At 37.3% G+C, this 23,887-nt stretch overlaps 3 protein-coding genes and 1 long non-coding RNA gene across 5 annotated transcripts; 2 read left to right on the forward strand and 2 right to left on the reverse strand.

Moving 5' to 3' along the window:
• Positions 1-8: 8 nt before the first annotated feature.
• On the forward strand, positions 9-10,033 carry LOC106360627 (proton pump-interactor 1-like). Of its 2 annotated transcripts, none has more exons than XM_048742813.1 (8): positions 9-586; positions 822-1,169; positions 1,243-1,434; positions 1,530-1,709; positions 1,801-1,995; positions 2,071-2,348; positions 9,018-9,342; positions 9,443-10,033. In XM_048742813.1, exons 2-8 carry the CDS (start codon positions 822-824, stop codon positions 9,728-9,730), a joined length of 1,806 nt encoding a protein of 601 aa, XP_048598770.1. In that variant the 5' UTR covers positions 9-586; the 3' UTR covers positions 9,731-10,033. The 2 variants fall into 2 exon arrangements, with proteins under 2 accessions (XP_048598770.1, XP_048598774.1); XM_048742817.1 differs by having other exon boundaries at positions 9-409.
• BNAA01G16520D lies at positions 9,911-13,186 on the reverse strand. Its single transcript, XM_013887610.3, has 5 exons — positions 12,565-13,186; positions 11,937-12,371; positions 10,601-11,806; positions 10,452-10,522; positions 9,911-10,353 (listed from the first exon to the last, which is right to left on the reverse strand). Exons 1-5 carry the CDS (start codon positions 12,664-12,666, stop codon positions 10,062-10,064), a joined length of 2,106 nt encoding a protein of 701 aa, XP_013743064.1. The 5' UTR covers positions 12,667-13,186; the 3' UTR covers positions 9,911-10,061.
• A 261-nt stretch (positions 13,187-13,447) lies between these two features.
• On the forward strand, positions 13,448-17,177 carry LOC125579154. The gene is made up of 2 exons (XR_007317158.1): positions 13,448-16,350; positions 16,418-17,177. It is a non-coding gene; the product is annotated as an uncharacterized LOC125579154 (long non-coding RNA).
• A 439-nt stretch (positions 17,178-17,616) lies between these two features.
• Positions 17,617-18,996, reverse strand: LOC106445972 (early nodulin-like protein 2). Its single transcript, XM_013887640.3, has 2 exons — positions 18,721-18,996; positions 17,617-18,634 (listed from the first exon to the last, which is right to left on the reverse strand). Exons 1-2 carry the CDS (start codon positions 18,905-18,907, stop codon positions 17,835-17,837), a joined length of 987 nt encoding a protein of 328 aa, XP_013743094.2. The 5' UTR covers positions 18,908-18,996; the 3' UTR covers positions 17,617-17,834.
• Between the last annotated feature and the right edge of the window lie 4,891 nt (positions 18,997-23,887).

Genomic DNA, 23,887 nt, shown 5'->3' on the forward strand with positions numbered 1-23,887 from the left:
CCTTTTTTTTTGTAACACGAAACTTATATTAAAGAGTTCAAAGAGCAAGAACGTTTACAACTAAAGCAAATAATTCCGGAGGCATGCTCGACAGTACAACGAAAGTAGAAAGCATTATAAAACATAGAAAGATAGAGCCTATAAGAGGCGAATCAAGCTCAGCAAGATGAAGAACTCCATGAAGAAGTTTTACCTTAATCCCTAAAGCGATTGTTCGCGAGAACAATTGATAGTCGAAATCGACGTTGATACACCAATAAGAAGCGGTTGGACTGTTGCCCGGCAAGAGCTTTTGGTGAGAAGCTCCAGGACTTTGGGCAACACCAAGAAGAAGTCCTATCTGACTTGATTTGGCATTGAAGTTGGCAGGATCAGTTCTGAACTCAACAAAGCTTCTCAACGAGACTAGGTGAATCTCTAAAGCTAGTTTAGCCTTCTTAGGAACGCTTAGGAAAGATCTTACCCAAAGGTTTCGATTTAGCTCAACAAAATCCATGCGCAGGAAAAAAAAAGTTAGAGCGACCCTTTTACTTTAAAATGATTTGATCGTCTCTGATCTCTTGCTACTTTGACTTCCGTTAAAAAGGTTTGATCTTTTCCTGTTCTGTATTGATATTTTGAATCAGCTGTTCGAAAGTTCTTTTTTTTTGTGTGGTACTGATGTTGTCTGAACATGCATTCGATGACGAGAATGATCAGTGTATGAATAACGGATCGTGATCATTTCGCCATAGATCATTAAAGTTGAATCCTTTGCTAGTTTTCGATCCTTTACATTCACTGATGTAATGATCGTCTGTGTTTTTTTTTCACCTGAGAAGATGGGAGTTGAGGTTCTACACTCCGGTGGATTTGAGGTTGTTCCGGCTCCTTTCGAAGACACGAACGGGAAAATGGACCAAGGTAAAGGAGATAAAGTCTCCATCAAGTTTGGTTCACTCGGTGAACCGCCAAAGAAATCCCTAGAGAACAATGTGTTGATCTCTGATGTACCTAAAGATGCAGCAGAAGAGTGGCCTGCTGAGAAGCAGATCCACTCTTTCTACTTTGTCAAGCACCGTCATTTCGACGACCCCAAGATCAAAGCTAAGCTTGACTTAGCTGAGAAGGAGCTTGAGAAGTTCAACAAGGCCCGTGCTGCAGTTTTCGACCAGTTGAAAGCTAAGAGGGTAAGAATCGGTGTGTAAGCGTTGACCTTTTTGGTGATTTTGAATGATGTGGAAGTTTCTTTTTGATGCATAGGCGGAGAGATCAGAGTTATTCGACCTGTTGGACCCGTTGAAGACCGAGCGTCAGGGGTTCAACGCCAAGTTTGATGAGAAAAGAAAGGAGATGGAACCGTTGCAGCAAGCATTGGGAAAGCTAAGGGGCAATGATGGTGGTAGTGGACGTGGACCTGCTATATGTTCTTCAGAAGAAGAGCTGAACAATATGGTAAACAACAATCTTTGTGTTCACTCATTTACTCATGAGACGTTTTTTATTTTACCCTTTTTTTCTCATTTGGTTGGTGTTTGTGGGAGATGTAGATATACAGCTACCAATATCGGATTCAACACGAAAGCATTCCATTAACGGAGGAGAAGCAGCTTCTCAAAGAGATTAGGATGCTTGAAGGAACAAGAGATAAGGTCATTGCTAACGAGGCTGTGAGAGCCAAAATCAAAGAATCTATGGGTCAGAAAGATGATATCCAAGGTCAAGTTAAGGTAAAGAGTAGCTAGTGGTCGTGTGCTCTTAGCTTCTCGCCAGTTTTAAGACTGTTGAAATTGTTTTTATATGTGATGCTTTTTTGTGTAGTTAATGGGTGCTGGCTTGGACGGAGTGAAGAAGGAGAGGCAAGCAGTTTCAGCGAGGATTAATCAGCTGAGTGAGAAGGTGAAAGCAACCAAAGATGAGATTCAGGTCTTGGAGAATGAGCTGAAGACTGTGAGTGAAAAGAGGGACAAAGTTTATTCAAACATTCGTGAGATTAGGAAGCAACGTGATGAGACGGTACAAAGACGATTACTTTTGCGCATGTTTCATCACATGATTTGTGCAAAACTGATTTTTTTTTTGTTGATATAAAATTCAGGGTTTTACCAAGGCCGTAATGTGTTGAGCAAAGCTAGAGACTTGGCTGCACAAAAGAACATAGACGAGCTTGAGGCCCTCGCCAATGCCGAGGTTGAGAGATTCGTGTCCCTCTGGTGCAGTAAGAAGAATTTCAGAGAAGATTATGAGAAGAGAATCTTGGCGTCGCTTGATGCTAGGCAGCTGAGCCGAGATGGCAGGATGAGGAACCCTGAGGAGAAGGCTCTGGTTACTCCAGAGGCACCACCAGTAGCAAAGGTCCCTAAAGCTAAGTGTTGTAGGCACAGGGGGGTAACCCACGAATTGGTTGAATGGTGGAACCAAGGTTTCAACCTGAGAACAAGAGAACCGATTTTTATGAGTTTTTAGAGTTTTATAATGCAAACAGAAACAATTATGAAAACTAATGAGATGATGATGATAATGATAATAAAACAAGATAAATAAACAAAGGATAGGATGGAATCAAGCTGCTGGTTGTGTAACACTCTCAGCTTGATCAAAGGATGGTTGAAGTGGAATGAGATGGAGCTTTGCTTGCTGGTTGTGTAACTCTCTCAAGCTTGGCCAGTGGTTGGGATGGACGAAATGGATTGATAGACACCACAAAGATCTATGGAAGGGATCTTTGATAAGCCTGGTTGCTCGGGAGCTGTTTCTCACACACTCAAAAGACTTAGAACAATAGTTTTGACAAAACTAGAAAAACTGTATTTTCATTCATAAAAGTTCAAGGGTGATTTACAATGAAGAAACAACTTGAGCTTTATAGGCTCGACTACTGGGACTCTCTAACAGTCATAAAATGACATAAGGAAACTAATAAAGTCGAAATAATAAACTTGGAAGCAAAGGAATTGATGGCTCCATGAAAACTAGCCGTTGGAGGCTTTATGATGAAAATCTTTGCCAAATGAATGTAGATGGTGTTCTCCTTGTATCTGGACGGTTTGAGGGGATAACTAAGCTTCCTGGGAACCTTCTTGATGGTTTGGAGGGTGCTGAGGTCGTGCCTAATCTGAAGGAAAAAGAGCTGTTGGAGCTGGATGGCAAGAAGCTCCAAATAAGGCAAGTTGGGGTTAATGAGGATCCTCCTGATCCTATGTGGGCTGGTGCATGGAATGAACTTGTCTGACTCTTCTGGACCATTGGATAGACTTCCTGAATGCATAGATATATCTCCTGGTCGCCAATGTCTGGTTTGAAGCTGATTGAACTGGTTAGCTTCCAATTGAGGCAAGTGTAGAACTGGTTTGACCGGTTTTGGAGATTGGATCATAACTTCATAACTAGATTCTGACCCGCCCTTTAAAAGGGCGTGTATATTTTTTATTTAAAATTATATAATTTATCAATTTATTATTTGAGATTTTGTACGTATATTCTTATTTCACAATATCATTTTATATTTCTTATTCATTTTATAAGAATTAAATTTGTTGAATTGATGAGATATAAGATTTACTCGGTATATTTTAGACTAAATCAATAATATATATTTGGAGGGGTTTTCATAGTTTTTACCAATGTTTTTGTATTTGATCTAGATCCGCGGTCGAACCGGTAAATTCGGTGACCCATATATATTATGGTTCAGATTTAGTTAAAATTCAATATTTAAAAACCAGATAAATCCGTAAAAATCATAAAGTCTGTTACTAACTCGCAATCCGACACTGGTTGACCGGATAAAATCCATATAAATCTGATTATATTTGTTTTAAAATGATTCAACTTTTGATATATTTTTAATGGTACATAATTTAAATAAACTATATGATTTGTAATTTTTTTAATTTTGATAATGCTTTTACTATATCGTTTAATTTTAATGAAGAAAATGGTGATCAAAACTAAAAAGTATATATTGTTTTTTTTTGGAAAAATTATTATATATATTTTCTCATTTAACTGTATCCATTTATAATTCTGATCTTTGTTTTGTTTTATAAACATATTTGTGGTTTAGCTCCATGTCCCCATCATTTTTTTGTATACGTATGTAAGTCTTTAGTAAATCAAATATAAATAGCACATTTTTATTATATTTTTATTGGGACCTCGAGATTGTTTTTAACAATTGTAACTCATAAAATGTAGTATTTATATTTATTAGCAAAAGAAAGAATGATGTTTCGTAGTGATACGTAGTTATAAAATATGGACTACGTATATATATATATATATTTTTTGTAAGCTAAACTACGTATATTGATATTTTGTAGTCATAAAAAAACCCAATAATATTATGGTTGAAGACGCCGTAATATTAACTTTCACATGAGTGAGTATGATTTCATATTCTATTTGTAATCAAATATGAACATGTCCATGTTATAATGTTATATTATGGTTGATGTTACTATTGAGCACGTAAACGCATAGTTATAATGTTATAATGTTACAAAAAGAACCAGTTATAATGTTATATTATGGTTGATGTTACTATTGAGCACGTAAACGCATAGTTATCAATGTCATATTGGGTTTAACACATTTAAAAAATGCGGGTAGCTTTATAGTTATCAATGTGTGTTACGGGGGTATTAACTGTAATAAAAATATAATTATAGATACGTTATTAGTTATCCCGCATCTTTACCAAATTTCTGTTTTTGTTTGATTAAATAAAATATATGGGTGCAGTTATAAAATAGTAGCAGCCGATAATTAGGCAAGATAAGTGGTGGTTACATCCACAATATATATGCAGTTACATTAAAAAGCATGTATCATTAAAATTTTAAATTGGACTCAACTAATATCAATTGGGCATGTTCCTGTTTTAATAGTATTGATTCCGTGGCCATTTCTCTTGATATTGGGCTTTCTGGAAAGATGAGAAACTCCTCTTGACTCCAATGATGGGCTTTGCTTCAGGCCGCTTCTTCCTTGGGCTGGAATCTCCTTCTAAAGTCGGGTACTCGCAGATGGACGGGCTGGGAAACTTCTGACTTGTAAAATTCATAACTTCTTGCTCCGTGAATATTTTGGCTCGATTCCAATTGGGATGGACTCCTTCTTGAGTATACAATCCAATAAAATTGGTTTCATGTTGAAAGTCCTTCTGGTTGTAGAGATATACGCCTTGGACTGAACCTCGGTCGCTGGTACCTCCTAGATGGCCGGTTTGGACGGTTTGGTGAGACTCTGGTTGAACCATGGATTTCGTGACCACAACATCCCCTCCCTCTTGACAAGGTTTCGACCTCGAAACTATATAACCTGCATCAAGATAGAGCAAGTCAGATTTCATTCTCTTTTGAGAGTTTAGAACCTTACCTTGGTATAATTTCGGTTTGGTGATGCATGGTGCATCTGGTGGCTCTTCTTTGAGAAGATGTGAAAGGATCACGCCTCTGCTATGGTCATGGCCATTACATCTCTTCTGGAGTGGATGGTCCTTTAAAGTTTGGGTGGCCACGTTTCTGATCTTCTTTGGAGTTGATTCTCCTAGCAACATAAGATTATCCGGTGGGATTTCTTTGAAGCTTTCTTCTTGGCAACCTGAAATAATCTCAACACTCTGGACAAAAAGCAAGTGCATTATATCTTTCATGGAAATATTAAGAACATGCTGATCTAAAATGAATCTTACCATAGGTTTTGGAACTTGAACAATAGATTGTTCAGATTTTGGTTTCCACTTGGGAGTGAATTCATGGCTGAGCTTATGGTCTGGTTCTTTCTTTGGGACTTCAATAAGCTTATAGCTTTCATTTATTCTCCCTGCACCAAGAACACACACGTCAGTACTAGTATCCAAAGTTGGTGTTAGACACTTACCTTGGTGGGATACTCTTAGGATCGGTTTTGCTTCTTTAAACAACATGGACTGCATTGTGTCTTGAACCATCTTATGGTCCATCACAGGTGTGGCGCCTGGTGGCTCCTCTCCTTTGAATTCATGCTCCTTAGTTCCTGTTACATCACCCTTTGACAAAGACAAGTACATCATACAAGAATTTTGAGCTAATAAATCAGATTGAATAAAACTATCACTCTTCATAGATAAATCAGTTTTCTTTTCTAGTGATGCTTCTATCAATGCTTGTTTACTTGGACAAACTACAGCAAAGTGTCCTCTTTTATGACATCTATAACATGTCTGATCTTTTAAATTTTCAGAGTTAGAAGACTTACCTTGGCTTGTTGGCTCTTCTTTATTTGTGTTTAAAATCTCCTTGTCTCTTGGACTTAAATCATGGACAACTTTTGATCTCAACAAGGATGTTGAGTTCGTCTCTTTCTGGACCTCAGGATCTGTCTTAACATTCTTGGACAAAGACAAGTGACTCATACAAGTGGTAGATGATTCATTAACTGATTTATCAAGTATAGGACTTACCTTAGCCTTTACTTGGACAATAACAGGTTCTGGCTTTTCTTTGGAAACATGAGTTAGATACCTCCTTGGGTATATCTTTCGGATCTTAGAACTTGTGAGTTCTGGTGAAAATTCATCCCTCATGACTTCCTTAAGATCTCTCCACGTTTTGATAGCTGGCTCCTTGTAAAACCATCTATCATCTTCTTCTTGTACCCACCATTTAAAGGCATTACCTCTTAGTTGATCAATGGCATAAGACAGTCTCTCTTCTTTCAGAATGTTGTTGTAGTGAAACCATTCATCAAGGTTCCTCTCCCAAAATAGGTAGCTTCTTCCTCCTGAAAATGTAAAGAGTTCAATTTTATCAGCAAAAGATTTATGATCAAACCGAGAATTAGCAACATGATGTGTATGGGTTTGAGAAGTTGGATGTTGATTGATCCTTGAAGGATCTGGTGGCTTGGGCTCGACATAGACAGCCTCGGGTGCATCTCCAAATCTCCTTTCTCCTTGCTGTGGACGTTGGACTCGTGCCTTGTTTCTTTTCCTCAACTGAGCAATCCGATCATTGATCTCTTGCAAAGCTGTCAACTGTTGGTTCTGTTTGGCCATCTGACTTTGGCCGTGTGTTTTTCCTACCATGGCTTCCTGAAAACACTCTCAAAGATCAAGTGAAGATATGAAAAAAAATCCTGGTCGAATCAAAATAAGAACCAAAAAAAAAACAAGCTAATTAAAATTAAACCGAAACAATTACAGTTATGAACCGAAATGAAATAAACTATGCTAAAATAATTTTTTCTTTTGGTTTTCTCAATGCAAACACGAAATGAACCAACTAATATGATATGAAACAATAACTAGGATGATTTCTTTTGGCTTTTAAATATATGGATGCAAATGAAAAGAAATCAAATTCAAAACAACACTTTTTATGGGATTTTCTTTTATGGAAACTAATGAATGCAAACACTTTTCTTTTGGGATTTTCGATTTTAAATGAATCAAACAAAACTTTTTCTTTTCTTTTTCGTGGCTCTTAGCAGGATGAACAGCAAGAACACAAAACAAATGCAGAAATACAACTTGAAACAAAGAAACAGTTTTTATGGATTTTCGGTTTATGATGAAAAACAAATGCAAACAAATATGAATGATGCAAGGATAGAGTGACCTGATTCAGGAGCTTGAGCTCTGATACCAAAATGTTGTAGGCACAGGGGGGGTAACCCACGAATTGGTTGAATGGTGGAACCAAGGTTTCAACCTGAGAACAAGAGAACCGATTTTTATGAGTTTTTAGAGTTTTATAATGCAAACAGAAACAATTATGAAAACTAATGAGATGATGATGATAATGATAATAAAACAAGATAAATAAACAAAGGATAGGATGGAATCAAGCTGCTGGTTGTGTAACACTCTCAGCTTGATCAAAGGATGGTTGAAGTGGAATGAGATGGAGCTTTGCTTGCTGGTTGTGTAACTCTCTCAAGCTTGGCCAGTGGTTGGGATGGACGAAATGGATTGATAGACACCACAAAGATCTATGGAAGGGATCTTTGATAAGCCTGGTTGCTCGGGAGCTGTTTCTCACACACTCAAAAGACTTAGAACAATAGTTTTGACAAAACTAGAAAAACTGTATTTTCATTCATAAAAGTTCAAGGGTGATTTACAATGAAGAAACAACTTGAGCTTTATAGGCTCGACTACTGGGACTCTCTAACAGTCATAAAATGACATAAGGAAACTAATAAAGTCGAAATAATAAACTTGGAAGCAAAGGAATTGATGGCTCCATGAAAACTAGCCGTTGGAGGCTTTATGATGAAAATCTTTGCCAAATGAATGTAGATGGTGTTCTCCTTGTATCTGGACGGTTTGAGGGGATAACTAAGCTTCCTGGGAACCTTCTTGATGGTTTGGAGGGTGCTGAGGTCGTGCCTAATCTGAAGGAAAAAGAGCTGTTGGAGCTGGATGGCAAGAAGCTCCAAATAAGGCAAGTTGGGGTTAATGAGGATCCTCCTGATCCTATGTGGGCTGGTGCATGGAATGAACTTGTCTGACTCTTCTGGACCATTGGATAGACTTCCTGAATGCATAGATATATCTCCTGGTCGCCAATGTCTGGTTTGAAGCTGATTGAACTGGTTAGCTTCCAATTGAGGCAAGTGTAGAACTGGTTTGACCGGTTTTGGAGATTGGATCATAACTTCATAATTCCGTGGCCATTTCTCTTGATATTGGGCTTTCTGGAAAGATGAGAAACTCCTCTTGACTCCAATGATGGGCTTTGCTTCAGGCCGCTTCTTCCTTGGGCTGGAATCTCCTTCTAAAGTCGGGTACTCGCAGATGGACGGGCTGGGAAACTTTTGACTTGTAAAATTCATAACTTCTTGCTCCGTGAATATTTTGGCTCGATTCCAATTGGGATGGACTCCTTCTTGAGTATACAATCCAATAAAATTGGTTTCATGTTGAAAGTCCTTCTGGTTGTAGAGATATACGCCTTGGACTGAACCTCGGTCGCTGGTACCTCCTAGATGGCCGGTTTGGACGGTTTGGTGAGACTCTGGTTGAACCATGGATTTCGTGACCACAACACTAAGGTAAAGCAGCAGCCAGAGGAGGAACCAGTTTCTGCACCTGAATCAGATGCTGCTCATGTTGCTCAGAAGACGGAGAAAGCTAAAAATGCATTGAAGGTAAAGAATGCTGTTGTTGTTGATGATGAAGATGAATTATATGGTCTTGGAAAGCCGCAGAAAGAAGAAGAGAAAAAGATTGATGAAGCAACGATGAGAGAGATGAGAAAGCAAGAGGAGATTGCTAAAGCCAAGCTAGCCATGGAAAGGAAAAAGAAGCAGGCAGAGAAAGCCGCCGCTAAAGCTGCGAAAAGAGCTCAAATGGAAGCTGACAAGAGAGAGAAAAAGGCAATTACTGTTCTTTCTCTTTGCTCTTTTCTCTTTGCTCTTTTCTCTTTGCGTACTCTCTTTCCATTCTAATAGTTCTCCATCTCTTTGTGTGTTGCAGGAGCGAGAGAAGAAAGCCAAGAAGAACTTTGATGCCGAGGCCGAAGTTCCAGAAGTTTCTGATGCTGAGAAGGAGGAGACTGAAGCTCAAGTGGAGGAGAAACTACAGAAGGAAAAAGTCTTAAAGGAGAAACCAATAAGGAACAGAATCCGCAGTAGAGGAGGACCAGAAACACTCCCAAGAGCAATCCTCAAGCGTAAGAAGTCGATTAATTACTGGGTATGGGCTGCTCCAACTGCTCTTGTGGTACTGATGCTTCTTGTCTTGGATTACTACTACGCTCTCTAGATCAAACGTAGTGATCAAGCGAGGCTGCGTTGTTGTAGTTTGGGACCTTTTAAAGCTTTCTTTTGAGGATGAGACTAAAGCTTATGCCTCATTTACATACAAGCAGAGACTCTCGTCCCTTTAGAAGGACTTTTACTTTCTCATTTTGTTCTTCTCTCTCATCTGTTGTTGAGGCTTTAATGAAGAAAGAAAACAGTTTTTGTTACATTTTATTTTATAGTGCTAGAAAACCACATTTCTACATAAGTGTCGTTACTAGTAAGTCTGAAAATGTAATATAATACAACTCTTTTGACTACGAAAGATTACACTAGCCTTACTTTTTCAGACATTATTTCCTTTTGTTCTCTCTCCAAGCCTTTTGCTTCTTGTTCCACCTTCGGAGAGCAGCCTTCCCACACTTCCACTTTTGACTCCGAAACCGTTCTCTCCCTTTTATCCAATCGCTATAATCCTTCCCGGGCTCACACACTATAAAATCTGCCAGGTCCTCCACGTCGCTGCTTTTCATGTCGCCTTTTTCGCCCAATAACCACAGATATTTCTCCCCATTGCAGCTTTTCTCTTCCACACCAACTCCTGAATCCGAACCATTCTCTGCATCTTTAGCTCCAGACAGCTTCCTGCACAATCACGGAGGTTACGTGTAGTCCCGTAAGCGATCTTATAAATGTGGTTATCAACCCCATGAAAGTTTAAAAAGAAGTTTTTCGGTACCTACCCCAAGTACAAAGTTCGGGTTTTTTGGAACTTCAACGCAATTGCCTCGCTCAGTTTCCTATCTACTCCAGTCTGTACCATATAACCACTGATTCATTAAAAAAAAGCGCAGAAATTTAGAGTTTTGTGCAAAGAGTTATTAGTTGTTACCTCTTCAGCTTCACCAGAAGCTTCCAAGTCTTTGGATGGTATGGAAGGTGACGGACTTTCTGAGTGCCCAAGTGCTTCCATGTCGCCCCCTTCTAGGATAAATAGATACAGAGATACCACCATTCCAAAAACAGAGCCCTTCATTAGGAAGTCAAGCTTAAGTGCAAAGCTTACGGACAATAAGCCAGAAAAATGCATAAGCATCCACTTAGATTTCAAATGTACATGAGGATGAGATTCCATTCTATAGTGGAGGAAACTTTGACCGGGTAAGTGAACGCTGAACTTTTCAAAACGTTGAACAACATCCATCATGGATTTGTATTCCTTGCAAGATCGAACATCTCCAACGTCTTTAGATCGATGCTGGAGAACCCGGATGACTTGCAATGTCGAACAGCTCATCAGCTTTAGTATTGATGCAAGCAGATATAGATCTTCGACACTAGATGCGCTGTACTTTTGCAACACGGAGTCCATGACATCATCAGAACTAGCTCTAAGTATCACGCAACCAAGAACTGATAAGATCTGTGACAACGTATTTTCTGAATAGGAGCTATCGAATACACTTATGGTTTCCTTTGCGTATGCTACAGAACACGCTACCAGCTCATCGTTTTCTCTCTTGCCATTACTACTGTGATATGAGCCCCATGAGTCCTGTAGCTTCAGTGTAGCCTCGTTAACTTTCTCCAGCGTTGAGGGCAAAAGAAGATGAGTCGTTCTCATCCGAGAACTACTCGTCGAAACACCAAACTTCTCAGATGGCTCATTCTCATCCTTACACGTGTACCGTGTGTACAGAACAACAGACTTATCAAATGCATCAATGCATCTATCAAAAAGCTGAAGGTCTAAACCCTTAACACAACAAATACCGATGGCATCAGAGACCAATAAAACCACATAGGCGTGAATCATTCTTGGTGCAGAGAACATCACGGGGTCTAGCAGCAAGGACGTAGCAGCACTCATGGTTAACTGAGGAGTTTTAACCGGACTAACTTGCTTCCAGTATAATCTCTCAACATACATCTCATTTAGTTTCTCATCAGACACTGATAAGATAAAGTGAGCAGAAACCATTTCCAACACACCGGCCATGTCATGCTTGCTGAACAGTATACATGAGGAGAATGCAGGATCTACACGGAAAAGCAGATCCCTGATTGACTTATTCACCAAAACCTCATCGATGAAAACCTGGACAAATCAAAAAGAGCTAGTAAACATAACACTGTCTTAATGATTCAACTTAGAAGCACTTGCCAATAGTATAATTCTAAAAAAAAAGCCACAAACAAAATGATCAACAGATTCATCAAGATTTTACCTCAAGCCCTGTACAAAGAAACGTACGGCGGGTCTCGTCAGAAGAAGAAGTACCCTCATACGTTGCGGAAATCAAACCACTGAGGATTGAGAGAAGTGTTTTCGCATTCTCCAGAGCCATATCGTGTCCAGGCAAAAGTAAAGTGATGATCTTCATACAGCATCTTAAGTACAGTATGGCCAATTCAATACTTTCCTCTCCACTTGCAAACGTGTAACAAGTCTCTTTTCTTAACAGGATTTCGAAACTCCTATCAAGCTCCGTGAACAGCACATCGGAGAGGCTACAAACATCAACGAAACTGACAGATTCTCCACTGGATTTGAGATTCCAATAACGCGAAGCAACGTTGCCACTATCCCAGTTTATCAGTTGAGTTGATGACAGCTTACCCAGAATACACAACAGATGTTTCAAGATTGGCTGCTTAGAAACCTGATAATCCAAAAGGGGGCTCAGATTGTTATTTCCTAAATCCCTAAAGTTCAAAACTTTCTCGACAGAGTTTACCAAAACTACTCAAAATCGACGAGATTCCCGGCGAATTTTCGAGAGGCCAGCGAAATTGAACAATCATTTCATATTGACAGCAACGATTTAAAAAGGAGATTGATTCGAGACATAGTACCTGAGCGGCGGAAGCAATAGATGAAGCGAGAGAACGGAATAAGGTGTCTGGATCTGAGATCTTCGAAGGACGTAGCTTCTTACTGTTCCGCTTGGCCACCATCGCCAGAGAGGGAAGATGAGAGAAGATGCTCGCAGTCGGCGAGGCTCTTTGATTGTTTGAGGGACTTTCTATTGTGGCGGGAAAGAACAATGCATGTCGTTTTTGTGAGCTTAAAAGGACACACTGTTTAATTGAGGAGAAGGAAAATGTTTTGGTGACATAGACTAGTCGGGATTTCTGTTTCGGGCTCCTGATTTGTTCTCGATTTCAGGCCCATTAACGGCATAGAAATAAAATTGATTATTTTAACCTCTAATCCACAATTGTTTTATCTTAGTACCTGTTATGTTCACTAGCTACAAAAAAAAAAACAGTATAATAAGCTAATTAATCATCCTAGTAATCAACACGGAATTCAGTATCATTCATGTTCCAAGAGCGCGCAATCAGACTTCAGACTTTTTAGCTAAAACTGCGAGATCCTTCCATAGGGAGTTACTTTTTATTGGTTGTTCTATTCCGGTCTGGTTACCTAGACCACCTCTAGCTTGAGTAATAGAATGACTTTCGACGTCAAAAAAAAAAAAAAAAAAAAATCAACACGAATTTGTTTTCGGAAATGGTTAAGTTATTGACCGTGCCTTATCTTGATCAATGTATAAATGTGTCATATTACAGTGTTTGATAACCGGTTCTAACCATCAACAAGAGTATACAAACTTAATAAAGTTATAAATCAACAATTACAATTTGAATGGATTCCTTTCATGTTAATAGCAATGTAACTAATTCAACTGCATTAGTAATTATTAAAGATTAGTCAATCATAATTTACTAAAATTAATTGTTAATAGAATTTCACATTTAAAAATATTTTTTTACTTAGATTTTATATAATTTTTACTTATATTTTTATATGATTATATTAAAGTTGATTGATTATAATATGATTGATTATGATCAAAATAATATGATTGATTATCGTCAAAATATAGACCAAATAATTTAATTAATGATGTATCAAATCTTAAATTTTCAATATATTTGGATAGTATTTAGTAAATTATATTGAAAACCACATTTGAATTTATAAAATATGAAAATACATACCAAATAATATAGTGAAATAATATAAAAGTCTAATTTCCAAAATTTAATTAATATATATACACTAAAATAAACTATTTTCGTATTTTATAAGTAAAAATAGAAAAACAAATTTTAAAAATTAAAAAGAAAACTTGTTATAAACTAATAACTGTATAAATCAATAAAATATATTAGTTTCAACATTATTAATTAATAGAGTTTTTAGTATATTTAAAATTTAACCGCTTTATTTGACAAAAACAAAACAAAACATGCCATTAATATCAGAAAGTAACAGAGGGATTTGTTAGGAAACTCGGTGGCTTTCACAATAAAGCTTATGTGTCCTATCGTCAAGCTTTCCATAGTTTACAAAAGTCAAACCAAAAGCCTAATACAACAAAAACACTTCATTTACTATGTGTCTAAATAATCCGACTTTATTTATTACAAAATTATAAAACTTAACTTATCTATTTTGAAGTGTTTTATCATATCTTTTACATTTATTTCTCATTTTTTTAACTATTTCATTAATTATTTTTACTATTCACTTTGTTTCCGAAATTAAGATTTTCTAAAGTGTTGACGCTTATTAAAAATTCAATAAATATTTATAATTTAATTTTTATTTTATTTTATTATACACTTTCCAATAACTTTTCACCAATGAATTTAATCAATTCAAATATTTTCATTTAATGTTTTTTAAAAGTATAAAAAGTACCTTAAATATATAGAAAATCTATCTTTGTGGAATAAGTAAAAAATCTAAAATATCTTACTTTCGGGAACAGAGGGAATATAATATTTTGACAACATTTATTTACATATTAACCATAATAATTCGACATGTTTGAATAAAATTGATCAATCTGTGATAAATTTTCAAAATGGTTAACAAAGAGTTTTATATATATTCGGCTACACGTTCAGGTACGAGTTATTTTTTTTGGACATTATTTTTTTTTTAAATGAAGCTTCATTCGGTTATTATAAATTTTCGAGTAGATTTTTCGTCGAATCCTCCAAGTTCGTATGAATTCGGTTTTGAAGTATAGAGACCAAAAAATATCCAAAAACTAATGTATCTAAAACATATTCGGATATTTTTACCAAAAGTAAGCATACTAACAGATTTGGTTCATGTATTTTGAATCCAAACTAAAAATAACTAAATAACCAAAAGTATATATTACCCAATTTGATCCAGATTCATTTATGATGTATATTAATCTAAAAAAATTCAGATACTTATGCGATTAGTTATATGATGTCACATATAAAATATATAACATCAATCGTGAAAAGAATTATTATTTTATGAAAAAGTAAAAATTAACACCTTCTTTCACGGTGACAATAGCTTCCCTCGTACCTTCCCCATCCCCAGGAGCAGCAGGACCATCACGATCATCAGGATATCACACCACAACCGGAACCGCAACGACCCGTCTCGTAGCTCGTATACTCATTTTTTTTTATCATTGTGCTCCATGATTTTTTTTGGTTTGCCTGATTGGAAAAACGTTTGAGAGGGAACTTGGTGCTTTTTGGTGGGTCTTAGACAGAGACATTTGCGTCTCAGTAGTGGTCACTTGTGTCCAATGTTAACACTTGGACGACTCGTTGCGTACGCCACGTGCATGTGTCATGGGGATGGGGCCTTATACTCGTGATGATACAATTGCTACTTGTCACGTATACCCTCTAATGGCCTCGCAACTTAGCTATCGTCTTTAGATGCTTTGGCCTCATCCACCACAATAACTCTACTTTCGTTCTCTTCGGATAAATGTAAAATTTTATATGCGTTCAAGACGCACCGAATCTCTTCGACTAATCTAAGATATGGCACTAAATGCAAAATCAGTGTAGGTCCATACTCCACAGGTTTCTAATGCCGACAGTGCGAAGAAATATGCCTTCCCATTTTAAATTGAACAATAAAAATACCGCACACAAAAATAAATAACGAAACAAGACTTGTGAGTATCTTGACAAGATTATAAAAGAAAACAAAGTGGGAAATAAAAAGAACTTCTCCTGCATGTGTGATATTGACATAAATAAAAAAAGTATCAAACAAAAAAGATAAAGTCACTGTAGCCTTTCCCTTACGTGGGCTTTGGTAGGTAAATCAATTAATTACGTTTAGCCTTTAATGTGATTGTAAAAAGATTTCGTACGGTCCAACTTGATATCCAGGCAACCTAAATACATAGTCGAAATAGAACGCATTCAACTCTTACCACTTTTCTAAAGACAAATCACCTAAGAGCACCATTATCGCGGGCTCTTAAAGCCCGTATTCAATGTTTTCAGATTTAAAAGAAAAGAAAAATTGGCTAATTAAAGAAGAGACGTCGCTTAATTAAGCCACACAAGAGACGGGTTTTGTGAACACGTGTCATTATCTCATCCCTTTCTCTCTCTACCAAAGCATTCTCTCTCTTTCTTTTGTGTCTCCTCGGCGACTCCGACTCCATCTGCTGATCTCTCCTCCACGATGACCCATCAGCGACGACTCTGACTCCATCAACCGGCGACTCCGACGATGACCTCTCCGCGACGACTCCGACGCCATCAGCCGACTCAGAGACTCACTTCTCGTCAACCTCACGTTTTCCTCCGCCGCGTCTTCTTCGCACACAGGTTTCAAAACTCTCATCTGATCGTAGACTTAAATCTAAAATCTTATTTAAATCCAATTGAATAAAAGATTAAAACGAGGCTAGCAGCCGATAAAAGAGAAAGAAGTTAAAGAGAAAAAGGAGAAGAACGTGAGATGGAGAAAGGTGAACTAGAGAAGAAGGAAACAAAGGTGGAGAAGAAGTACACAGTTTGAGATGGGGTTTCGAAAAAGAGATCCGGATCAGATATGAGTTTGGGAGATCACATATGGAGTTTCTCTTAATAGAGGACGTGGCAGGGAAGCCATAGAAACTGACGTCTCTGTCATTGGAGTAACGACTTCGTTGTGGTGTGCCTTGCTTCCTACGCAAGCATCAGAAGTAGCAGCTCAAATCTGGGAGGTTCAACTGTTCTGTTGCAGCAAATTCAAGAGAGCGTGGGAGGTTCATTTGTATGCTGATCTGACTGAAACTTTGTACAGATGTAGGGGACACTGCAGACTCAGAATTCAACGGTGTGATCGAAAAGTGGACGGTTAGTTTATTAGTTATTCATGTATTTCTGAACAGGTTTGGTACATTGTGAAACAGAGTGGTATGTTGATGGATCGTCTTGTTTGGTTGGGAAAATGAGCTCGGACTGAGCTCATATTTGGCAGGAACCTTATGGACTCGTGGCTTAGATCTGATTGTTAGTTAGGAATTCTATGATTATATGGTGAAGGTTGCAAAGTGTGTTACACTTAATAAGGTTAACTTTACTTGCTATCTCCTTGGATTTGTTATTAGTGAAATTGTTATAGGGAACATTGTTTTGAAGATGGTTAAGCTTTCTTATTTGTTTGTCCAGTTTATTGGTCTATGCTTTGGTTTGTTTGGCTTTTTGTAGCTATATTGTATCCTCCATTGATGGAGTTGAACTCTTCTATATTTCAATGAAAGTAGTTTGATAAAAAAAACTTGGTTTTAAAGTACATTTAAGTTTCAATGAAAATAGTTTTAATTTTTAAGAAACCTTCATTAAGAGACTTGCATTGGAGCGTATAAATGTTCAAGTCTCTTAACTAAGTCTCTTAATTCACTTTTACTACTTAAAAGTATTAAAAAAAAATAAGAGACCCTAAATGGGTCTTTGGGATAATGATGCTCTAACTGCACCACCACTTTGTTCTCCAATGCATTTAACGTCGTTAGTTACAAACCGGAGCTAGAAACGATCACCTTTATCCCTAACCTTATAAACTCAGTCACATGTGAACGTTATGAGTATGTATCACACAACACAAAATACTAATACACTCTTAATTAGAATTTATCATGTGTTTGTGTAACTAGAATGATCATGTTTAGCACAACATCGTGTCTATTATTTATTACAACAATCCAAATTATCAAACTATTCTGACATAACCAATTAACAAAAGAAGAAGCAGAGACTAGAATGAAGCTAGAACAATAGAATAGAGAAAATCAATTCCGACATGAATCTCTAGCCTTCAAGTGTTATTAAGCTGACACAAATATGGTTAAGACCAGACTTAAAACTGTAGTTACCGACATAACGGCCATGCCATTCGCAGAGGATTTTTTCGAGCCTGGAGCTTCCGCCGGCGCATTGATATCACCGGAGCTTGACGGTCCATCTCCAGACGGACCCATATCAGAACCTGAGGGACCCATCCCCGACGGCGAAGAAGCAATAGAGGAAGGAGATCCTTCCGGAGCCAGAGACGGAGAGCCGGCGGAAGAAGATGTTGGTGCCATTGATCCCGACGGTGAAGAACCCGGAGCAGAGGACGGAGGTGATGGAGGAGAAGTCATCGGAGAAACAGGGGAAGAAGACTCAGGTGACATAGATCCCGGCGGAGAAGTCACCGGAGCAGAGGACGGAGAAACAGGGGATGAGGACTTAGGTGACATGGATCCCGGCGGAGAAGTCACCGGCGCAGAGGAGGGAGAAACAGGGGAGGATGATTTAGGTGGCATAGGCGCTGGTGGAGAAGTAGCCGGAGAAACAGGGGAAGAAGAAGACTTAGGTGGCATTGAACCTGGCGGAGAGTTTCCCGGCGTGGAGGCTTGAGGAGGCGGAGTCGAAGTTCTGACAGACAAGACAACGACGGCAAGCTTTTGGCCCTTCTTACAGTTATCTTCATTACCGCTGATGAAGTAAAACGGACCAGAACGATCAAGCGAGATCTCAGAGTTTCCGTCGTCAGCTTTCTTGATCGGGTTCTTGGTGTTACATCCGTCGTAGTCAGCTTTGCTGACCTCTAGAACAGAGTCAGCTCCCTTGGCGTAGTTAAAATCTGCAAGAAAAATAATCAAACTGAGTCTCGGACAAAAACTCCACCAAAAGTAACTACTCCATGACAAGTAAGAAAGAATAGTTTACAGAGAGTGTCGTGTACTAGGAAACGGCTTTTTCCAGCCCAAGATCCATAATCTTCCGGGGGATTTGGAACCCACGCGCCGCTACCTCCGACTCCGAACCTCCGTGCGTCGGAGATGGTTGAGAAAGAGAGGAGGGCCGTGGAGAAGAAGAAGAAGAAACAAAGGCTTTTGGTTCTTGGAAACTCCATGGTTATGAGACAAATGGGATTGTGTGTGTGAGACTATGGATATATAGAAATAGGAATAGGCTAAAGGAAAGTGAAGTGAAGCTTTTTGTCTTTTAGATAGGGGAGATGTAACGTCTATGGTAATACGTGTTTAAAAATTGAATCTCGTGTCAGTCTTCGTTAAAAGAAGATACTTTCTTCTTGTATCCCCACCGACGTGTTTAATTTTTTTTTTTTTGGGATTTGAAAATCTTATATCCTTTTGGTAAAGGAAACAAACATTTGGTACTACGAGTTTATTACGCGTTTAGAGAGCTATAGATTGTGACAAAAGAATCGGATTCAAACACCAATCTCAGAAGAAGTAATGTTCATTCTTGAGGATATATGTCTAACAATCGAATCATATACTTCCATTTAGCATGTATATGAGAATAATGTAAAGTCTATTTATATCTGCATCTGGTTCCATTTTCTCTTTTAGAGAAAGTTTTATCTTTACGATGCATGCGATCATTATTGTAGTTGTAGAGAATATCTGAATACAAAGATTTTGAATTGTGGACTGGGCTTAGGTATGGGCCATGAGTTTGATTTCTCAAGTGCCTACTTCTTTACACATTGAGTTACAACAACAATGCTAAATATGTTGTTGTTGGTAGTATCATTACCATCACTAGCCTCTCGTTGAAGACTTGAAGTAACAGAAGTCTAAACAGATTGATGCATCATGCATATAAAGAATATTGATCGAAGAATGATCAAGGGTTTCATATTTGATCATACAGATGGTAAGGTCTCCAATGTGCCAATGAGGCATGCGTCTGACGACTCAGCCAAATATGGATTAAACGAGGCATCCATGTATTGTAGCAAATAAGGAGCGGAGATGCAAGCTAGAGAATGCAGCAGTGGGTGTTGAGGATAGAACGGTTAAAGGCCAAAATCAGTTACCAGCAGGGGCGGATCTACAGTGTTAGGTTCGGGGGCTATATTATTTAAAAACCATTGGAATAGCTGACTATGGTAGATTAGTTGGTAAAGTTGCCCCTGGTAAAATCCTGCTCTTCACGGATTCGAATCAACACATAAGTGTTTCATTATGGGACACATTTTGCACTTCTTAACAGTTTAAGGTACATGTTGTTGGAAGGACACTTTTTTCATGATTTGATAAATTTCGGACCAAATTATCCTTCACTGGTAGAACCGAAATATGAAGCTTATTAGAGTTTTTTTTTTTAATTATGTCTAGTTAGTGGGGACCAAAGTGTTATTAGATTTCATTTCCTATTTTATTTTTATTTTCTCAGATTTTAAGATACACATAAAATATAATTGTTACAATAAATTGTAATTTCTTTTTCTTGATATTTTAAGATATATTTTCATATATATATTTTATATATTTTTAAAATTATATAAAAATACATGGATATAAAAATTGTGGACGAAAAATGTTGTCCAAGAACTAAAAATGTTACAAAGAAATAAGATGAAAGAAACATACACAACAATTAAAATGTTATCCAAGAACTAAAAATGTTACAAAGAAGTTAGATGAAAGAGGCACACACAAGATGAAGATATATGTGTGTGAATATAGACAAAAGTATTGTGGACAGACGAGTGTAGACGTCGGGGTTGTGGACAAAAATAAACAGAAAACATGTGGATGTGGATGGCTGTGAGTTCTGCCCATGAGTTTTACCAGCATACCTCAGAACCATTTTCCAATTCCAAATCACCGACTTTCAAACCTATGCAAATCACCATCTTTCAAGCCCTAATCTCAATTATATCTTGGAATGATACCAATCTCTCTCCAAATACAGATTCACCATGTAAATTTCTATTATCCGCCACCACCACTGTATTTACCCCGTTCTTTACCCTAAACTTTGTCTTGTATCCAAAAGTTCTTCCAGTTTCCTCTTTGCGAAATTGCGGCCATACAGCACCAGTTTTTTACTTTGATTTTGCCATGCTTTGAAATAGTGAGAAAGAGGCGAGAATAATCGTCGAAGAATATCAGAAAATTGAACAACCAAACTCATGGAAAAGAAATGAAAAGATGGAGATGAGATTACAGATTCATAATCGGCGGAGCAACCGATTCTTGGTGTTATACGAGAAACTGAGGATGAAGAAGAAGAGGGTTCGAGGAGATTAGAGTTAGAAATTGGTGTTTGAGAAATTTGGGAAAGCAAATCTGAACTTTGAAATAAAGTTGGAGAGATAGTATATGTTAGTTTTCGAGAAGTATAAAACTGGTTTATACATTTCTTTTTTTTTAATTATTTTTAATTGATAATAGTTGAAAAAAGACATTTTAGTTAGAAGATATATGATTAGAAAAGAATGTAGTTAGTTTAGGGACATAAATGACATTGCACAAAGAGGAAATGTTGTTCCAACAAAAAGTGTTTTTTTGTGCAATTTGAAAGATAAAAAGTGTGCCAAGAGTAAAAAATTCTTTTATTATTGAGAAGTTAACATTAAAGGACACTTTATGACTTTCGTTTGCAGTAGAAGATACATTGTGGTAGTAGGACATAATGTTGGGACAGCTGTATTAATCTGGACCAAAAAGACCTTACACTTGTGATAGAAAGAGAATGTCTCCTTTAAAGAATCAACCGTAAAGAAACCAAATTACTTTCGGATTGTAATAAATGAAAAAGTTTCGAAATTAAAAGTAGGTATGGGTTTATGGGATTCTTTTGGGACGTTGGATTAGCTTTTAGTTACAAGATCTAATGACTGAGAAACACTTATCAGTTTTAGTCTTAAGATTTAATGGCTGAGGACAAATCCATGGATGTGGATATAGGTTTGTAGATAGATAAATGTTAAGAGAATGGGTTATAGACGAGAATAAGGAAACAAAAAGATATTTAATTTGACTTTATTTTTTTAAGTATTTTAGTTTCGCTCAATAGTTTTTCTTTGTTATTATCTCGTATTATGATATGTAAATTTAATATATAATATATGTAGTAAATTATATTTTTTTTTCTTCTATGTTTTGAGATCCATATGTATATATTAATTTTGATATTTTACTTTTTATAAAATTTAAAATTGAATTAAGTGGACACATCATTGTGGACATTGTGTTGTGGACAATGTGTTGTGGACAATGTGTTGTGGATGGTGCAATTTTAACATATTCATATTTTAATTTTTATAAAATATAAAACTGATTTAAGTGGACACACTATCATGGACAATGTATTGTGGACAATGCAATTTGAGATAATGTATTGTGACGACAATGCAATTTGAAAGAATGTATTGTGACAGTGCAGTTGAAAAGAATGAGTGATGGACAGTGCTAGTTATGAATGGTGTGTATGTGGAAGTGTATGTGCAGTTTGAAAGAATGAGTTATGGACGGTGCTAGTTATGGATGGTGTGTATGTGGAAGTGTACGTTGATTCGTATAGGTGATGACCATGATCTACTAAAACAACTAACCATTTAGAACAATAACATTGAAAATAAAGACACACACTGATATAGTTCTTTTAAAAGAGAAGAACAACAAATAATCATTTATGACAACATGCTCAAAACAGCTTAACATTGATGAAGTAATTCTTGATACAACAAAACATATATTGATGAAAATTTTCCAAGTCTAGGTGTGTGCACCTATCTTTGATTCCTCACCACTTCACAATTTGTCTGACCACTGCTCGTCACCCAACCACATAACCCCCATCCACACATCGCCCGAACACACACTATGCAACAACTCCACTCCTGACCACACATCATCCGTCCACCTAACCTCTGACCAGGAAATAACATTGAAAATAAAGACACACAGTGATATAGTTTCTTTAAAAGAGAAGATCAACAAATAATCATTTATGACAACATGCTCAAAACAACTTAACACTGATGAAATAGTTCTTGATACAACAAAACATATATTGATGAAATTTTTCCAAGTCTAGGTGTGTGTACAAGAGAGATGTGGAGTTGTGTGGTCAGGAGTGGAGTTGTTGTGAAGTGTGTGTTCGGGCGATGTGTAGATGGGGGTTATGTGGTTGGGCGACGAGCAGTGGTCAGACAAAATGTGAAGTGGTGAGGAATCAAGGATAGGTGCTGCGGACGGTATGTTCTGATCACTGCTGAGAGGGGCATATTGCTGGAGCTCATATTGGCTGACTACAGGAAATTGAGAACCGACATAGACGTATTTCCTCATCTGGACATCATGTGAATGTAACAGCATAAGAGCGAATTACATAAACTTGTTCATGTGACTACGTAGAGGCTTACACAATATGAAGATATATGTGTGTGGATATAGACAAAAGTGTTGTGGACAAATGAAGTTGTACGAGTTTCGTGGACCCAATAATCTTGAATAAAGATTGTTGAAAGACAATGTGCAATAAGACTTGTTTTTACAACTTTTTCCAATCATATAGTTCGCTGTCTTGTCTCTGATTTAAAACAGAAAGAAGTATATACAAGGTTATTAATCCTACAAAAAGTTTCGTGGGCAACTTCTTGTGGACGAGTTCTTTTTCAATTTCCAGCTCTCCGACATCCATTTCAATGCACCATGAGAAGAAACAGAGTCTTTGAGTGAAACGGTGTTTCTGGATGGCTCCGCCGTGTGAACTGCCATGACGAGGTTAACGGACTTAGATTTGACAGAGTGATGAACAGTGAAGGAGGATTGACGGTTGACGTGACGGTGAGAAAGGCCGCCGTAGAGAGATCTAGTGGAGAGAGAGGAGGCGTTGGAAAGCTATTGATTTTTTTTCTCTGAGTTTGATTTGATTTTTAGAAAGAAAATGATATGAAGACGATTGATGAAAGAAGAACAATTTATAATTATAAGAAGAGATACAGATGATTTGACCGAAAAAAAGAGATACAGATGAAGACAATTAATGAAAGAAGAACAATTTATAATTATATAGAGAAATACAATAGTTGGTTCGTGTCTTTTAAGAATTTTTTTTCAGATAAATCTGT

This window comes from Brassica napus, chromosome A1 (assembly GCF_020379485.1).
Source record: "Brassica napus cultivar Da-Ae chromosome A1, Da-Ae, whole genome shotgun sequence".
Taxonomy (NCBI): Eukaryota; Viridiplantae; Streptophyta; class Magnoliopsida; order Brassicales; family Brassicaceae; genus Brassica; species Brassica napus.

Excerpts from the sequence above, each read along its gene's own strand:
- LOC106445972 (XM_013887640.3), bottom strand. The coding sequence starts at position 18,907 with ATGGAGTTTCCAAGAACCAAAAGCCTTTGTTTCTTCTTCTTCTTCTCC. Across the intron at positions 18,635-18,720 it reads CCTAGTACACGACACTCTCT|ATTTTAACTACGCCAAGGGA; the intron begins GTAAACTATTCT and ends TTTTTCTTGCAG.
- LOC106360627 (XM_048742813.1), top strand. The coding sequence starts at position 822 with ATGGGAGTTGAGGTTCTACACTCCGGTGGATTTGAGGTTGTTCCGGCT. Across the intron at positions 1,435-1,529 it reads AAGAAGAGCTGAACAATATG|ATATACAGCTACCAATATCG; the intron begins GTAAACAACAAT and ends TGGGAGATGTAG. Across the intron at positions 1,996-2,070 it reads GGAAGCAACGTGATGAGACG|AATTCAGGGTTTTACCAAGG; the intron begins GTACAAAGACGA and ends TTGTTGATATAA.
- BNAA01G16520D (XM_013887610.3), bottom strand. The coding sequence starts at position 12,666 with ATGGTGGCCAAGCGGAACAGTAAGAAGCTACGTCCTTCGAAGATCTCA. Across the intron at positions 11,807-11,936 it reads TTCTTTGTACAGGGCTTGAG|GTTTTCATCGATGAGGTTTT; the intron begins GTAAAATCTTGA and ends TGATTTGTCCAG. Across the intron at positions 10,354-10,451 it reads ACCCGAACTTTGTACTTGGG|GAAGCTGTCTGGAGCTAAAG; the intron begins GTAGGTACCGAA and ends GTGATTGTGCAG.